Raw genomic sequence first — 4,912 nt, 5'->3', positions numbered from 1 at the left:
TCTTGTCACGTTTTCTTCCTGCTCCCTTTGCCTCCTGACCAACCCTGGCAGGTGCCCGTGTGTCCCTGCCATAGCCTGGCATGCCCCTTCCTTTTGGAGACTGTGAGCAACAGACTCTTTTCAACAGCAGTTGGCTTCTGTTACCTCACTGTAGCTGAATAATAATAAACTCTATATTTTCAAACACTGACATCCCCACAGGAGTTTCACCCAGTCAGTCCTTCTGTCTAGACCTCTGTCCCCCATCCCTGAAGCAGCTTGCAGGGCCTGGCACTCACCCGGGCGCCCCCAGAGGGCTGGTGGATCATGATGCGTGAATTGGGGAGCGAGTGGCGCATGCCTGGGGTGCCCGCGGCGAGAAGCAGAGAGCCCATGCTGGCGGCCTGGCCAACACACCACGTGCAGATGGGGTTCAGGATGTACTGCATCGTGTCGTAGATGGCCAGGCCCGAGGTCACCAGGCCACCTATGGGTGTGAGCGCAAGTTAGGGGCTGTGCCAGCTCCTCCCACCATCCTTTCCCTATATTAGGCCCTGGTCTTTAGGGAGAGTTGGTGTAAATGCAGTCATTTCAAAAAAATCCTCTCCCAAAGGTTGATATTTTAGAGAGAGAGGAAGGGAGAGAGTAAGAGAGAGGGGGAGAGAGAGAGAAACATTGATGTGAGAAAAATATGGATTGGCTGCCTCTCCTATATGCCACAACCAGAGATTGAACCTACAACCTAGGTATATGCTCTGACCAGGAATCGAACCCGCAACCTTCTAGTGCATGGGACAATGCTCCAACCGAGCCACTGGGCTAGGGCTAGATGCAGCCCTTTAAAGCAGGGTCTGCAAATACCTCAGGGGGGAGGGAGGTGACAGGAACAGGTGGCACAGGCCAGGTGGGAACAGAAAGAGTGACCTGTTGCCACATGTGCATGTGGGCCCAGAGCGACCAGATCTGCCAAATTTTCAAGAGATACTAGAAATTCAGAGATGTGGCTGAGGGTGAGGCTCTGGAGGCAGCCTGCCTGGGTATAACCCCTGGCTGGGCAATCTATCATCCTTGTGGCCTGGGCAAGTTACCTAGCCTCTCGGGGCCACAGTGTCTCCTCAGTAACTAAATAGTACCTTTCAGGCGAGGTTGCCATAAGGATCAAATACGTTAAATGCACATAAAGTGCGTAAAAAGTGCTTGGCATAGTAAACAATCAAGATTGGCTATTCCTTTTTTGAGGGGAGAGGGTGATGGTGGTGGTGGTGGAATCTACCAATTTTAAAATGTTGACAACTAAGTCAGGTTGGTAAAATGTTATGTGTGTGAAAAAGACAATACCATATGATTCCACATATATGAGAAATCTAAAGAACAAAATAAACAAACAAGCAAAACAGAAAAAAAAAAAAAAACCACCTCATAGATACAGAGAACAGACTCATGGTTGCCAGAGGAGGGGGGAATTGGCAGTCACAAAATAGTCATAGGGATTAAAGTTCATCATAGGGAATATAATCAATAAAATTGTAATAGCATGCATGGTGCCAGATGGGTGCTGGAATTATCAGAGGGATCGTTTTGTAAATTACATAATTGTTTAACCACTATGCTGTACACCTGAAGTAAATATAAAATAACATTGAATACCAACTCAACTGTAAAAAAAAAGTTATGTCTGTGATCAAAGAGGAAAATTCAGCTGAAGGTTTGTGAACCTAGACTTAAAAGCAAGGAGCAGTTTTTGGAGGGTTCAAGACACTTTTGGGATTCTGAAGTTAATTCTGAATCCCTACTTTCTCCAGAGAGAGAACATCCCTGATGGGGTTGGGAAAGGGGGGGGGGGGTCAGAGTCCTCTGAGTCACCTAGTGCATCCAAGCAGTGCCCCCTCGAACTTAGGGGTTCCCCCCCCACACACACATGCTCACCAGGGCTGTTGATGTACATGTGGATGGGCTTCTTGTTGCTCTCAGACTGCAGGAACAGCAGTTGCGCGATAACCAGGCTAGCCACATTGTCATCAATCTGCAAGTGGGGAAGACAGGTGTCCCCAGGTGGGGGTGGGGAGAGGGCTAAGGGAGGCAAGTTTTGGTGGCTGGGGATGAGTCAGGGAACCAGGATGACTGTCAGGGCCCAAGTAAGATGGGTCGGAAAGAATTCAGGATTCAGGAGGATATGTAGGGGGTGGTTGGGATCCAGGGAGTTTGGGACACAGGAAGGGCAGAGTCAGTGGGCTCAGAGCACAGGAAGGGAAGGGGTCAGAAGGGTTGGGGGACCGGAGTCCAGGAACGGGGACGGGATCATAGCTATGGGAGTTCGGAAATCAGGGAGGAGAGGGTTTGAAGAAGGGGTCAGGAGGGAATGGTGGTGAGTACGTGGGGGCGGGGTAGTCAGAAGGCTTATGTACGAGGAAGAGGCTGTCAGGTTGTGACTAGAGCGGAGCCCAGGGAGGAAATTCAAGTGGGAGAGGTCAGGGAGCCAAGGGGATTCGAGGATAAGGGGCGCCTAGGATCCGGGCAGGAGCAAGGGAGGATCAGCGTGCTGGGTGCTCACCGGACCCATGACACACACGATGCGCTCCCTCAGCAGCCGCGAGTAGATGTCATAGGCACGCTCGCCGCGACCCTGGAGGAGAAAGACGGAGGTGAGGGTCAGGGCGGCCGTGCCCCCAGCCCAAGCCCCCAGGCCTGTTCTCCGCCGGCCGCTATACCGTCTGCTCCACCACGATGGGAATGAGCGGGATAGCCCGGGCCGCCGTCGTGTGCAAGCTCCGCTGCAGGGCCAGACCCGTCTCGGGCATCCGCTGTGTGGAGAAGAGGGCGGCGAGGCGAGGCCACAACGCGGGGCACCTTCCTGCCGCCACCCGGGTCGCCCCCACCAGCATTCCGCTCCACATCCCGCCGCTCGTGCCTCCCGGCTTCCGTCCGATGGCAGAACTACGACTCCCAGGGTGCTTTGCGCACACAGCGCTAGCTCTCTGGGCCGCCCACTTCCGGGAAGTTGGGTGGGCACGTTCAGAGGCGGAGCGGAGCCATGGGAGGAAGTGGACTCCAGGCAAAGCTGGAGAAGTTTCAGAACCTCCAGTTCGAGTCCCTTTCCTAACGAATTCGTCATAATATTCTGCTGTTCATTACTTATTTAAAAAAGCAACAACATTCGGCTCTCCCCTAGTGGCTCAGTTACGGGTTCCATGCCCAGTCAGGACACATACCAGGTAGGGGTGCTTTGGGGAGGCAACCATGGGTGTTTCTCACATTGATGTAACTCTCTCACATCCACGTCCCCCCCCCCCCCCCTTCTCTCTCTCTCATATCAATAATAAAAATAAAAATCAGCTCTAGCTGGTTTTGCTCAGTGGATAGAGCCTCGGACTGCAGACTGAAAGGTCCTGGGTTCCATTCAGTTCCAGTCAAGGGCACCGGGTTGTGGGCTCGATCCCCAGTAGGGGGCGGGCAGGAGGCAGCCGGTCAATGATTCTCTCTCATCATCGATGTTTATATCTCTCCCTTTCCCTTCCTCTCTGAAATCAATATATATATGTCAGTTTTTGTTTTTTTTAAAAATATATTTTATTGATTTTTTACAGAGAGGAAGGGAGAGGGATAGAGAGTTAGAAACATCATCAGCTGCCTCCTGCACTCCCGGTACTGGGGATGTGCCCGCAACCAAGATACATGCCCTTGACTGGAATTGAACCTGGGACCCTTGAGTCCGCAGGCTGACGCTCTATCCACTGAGCCAAACCGGTTAGGGATAAAAATATATTTTTAAAAATAAATAAAAATCAGCCCTAGCTGGTTAGAGCATCAGCTGTACACCAAAGGGTCCTGGGTTCAATTCTTGGTCATGGGCACATACCTGGGTTGCAGGTTCCTCCCCTGCCCCAGTTGGGCAGGTGTGGAAGGCAACCAATCGATGTGTCTCTCTCATATGGATGTTTCTCTCACCCCTCTCCCTGCCTCCCTTCCACTGTATATAAAAAAAGCAATGAGAAAATATCTTCATGAGAATTTAAAAAATAATATGTAATTCGACTGCCAAACACGAGCAGGTGGATTTCTATCATGTGGGTGGAGTAGGGGTGGAGGGGGCAGGAATATCAGCATTGTCCTCACTGTGCGCTGGCCTCAGTGACCTTTCAGCTTGATGGGGCCGACTCCTGCAGAGACCTTGGCATTCATTTATGGTCAAGTATGGGATAGAGGGAGGGGCTACAGGTTGTGGGACTTACTGGTTTCCCGTTTGTAAAATGGGGATTGTGATCACCTGGTCCTAGAATGGTTGTGCTTCAGGCCCTCAGGTCCAAGAAGTTCTCTCAAATGAGGGTCTATTTGAAGTGGATTTTTTTTAAAATAGTTTTTTTTGTTTTGTTTGTTTTTTTTAAATATATTTTATTGATTTTTTACAGAGAGGAAGGGAGAGAGAGATAGAGAGTCAGAAACATCGATGAGAGAGAAACATCGATCAGCTGCCTCCTGCACATCTCCCACTGGGGATGCGCCCGCAACCCAGGTACATGCCCTTGACCAGAATCGAACCCGGGACCCCTCAGTCCGCAGGCCGACGCTCTATCCACTGAGCCAAACCGGTTTCGGCCAAGTGGATTTTGACTCAGGTGGGAGTTCTAGGTGGGCAATATTGAGGTGCTGGATTCTAAAACTCAATGCTAGCTGCCCTAGATAAGGATGGTTTTGTACCCTCCATGCCCTCAGAGGATCCCAGTCTGATGGGGAGATAGAGCAGGGAAGAAAGTCACTCTATGGACTTGGGGGCAAAACAGAGGGAAGGACATGGAAGTGGAAGAGTTTGAACTGTCAAACCCTGGCAGAAGGCCCAGACCTGGGTCTCACTGGTGGGGGGTGGGGCGTGAGGGGAGCTGGCATTTAGGCACTAGGTAATGGGGTTTCCCCCTGGCGAGGCCTGAGGAGGTAGGTG

The 4,912-nt window shown here is 51.4% G+C and overlaps 1 protein-coding gene across 1 annotated transcript in view; it reads right to left on the bottom strand.

Annotated features, from left to right (window-relative positions):
- Window positions 1–2,906, bottom strand: part of CLPP (caseinolytic mitochondrial matrix peptidase proteolytic subunit) — a 6,180-nt gene extending 3,274 nt beyond the window's left edge. Inside the window, exons 1-4 of the mRNA XM_006101109.3 lie at window positions 2,688–2,906; window positions 2,531–2,602; window positions 1,906–2,002; window positions 279–466 (exon numbers count right to left, since the gene is read on the bottom strand). Coding sequence (XP_006101171.1) covers window positions 279–466; window positions 1,906–2,002; window positions 2,531–2,602; window positions 2,688–2,873 — 543 coding nt within the window. The 5' untranslated portion in view covers window positions 2,874–2,906. The remainder of the gene's footprint in view (window positions 1–278; window positions 467–1,905; window positions 2,003–2,530; window positions 2,603–2,687) is intronic.
- Window positions 2,907–4,912: the final 2,006 nt, after the last annotated feature.

The sequence above is a fragment of the Myotis lucifugus genome, unplaced genomic scaffold (genome assembly GCF_000147115.1).
Source record: "Myotis lucifugus unplaced genomic scaffold, Myoluc2.0 scaffold_341, whole genome shotgun sequence".
Classification (NCBI taxonomy): Eukaryota; Metazoa; Chordata; class Mammalia; order Chiroptera; family Vespertilionidae; genus Myotis; species Myotis lucifugus.
Note: the sequence above shows the minus strand (reverse complement) of the source record. Positions and strands in the feature narration are given on the sequence as shown.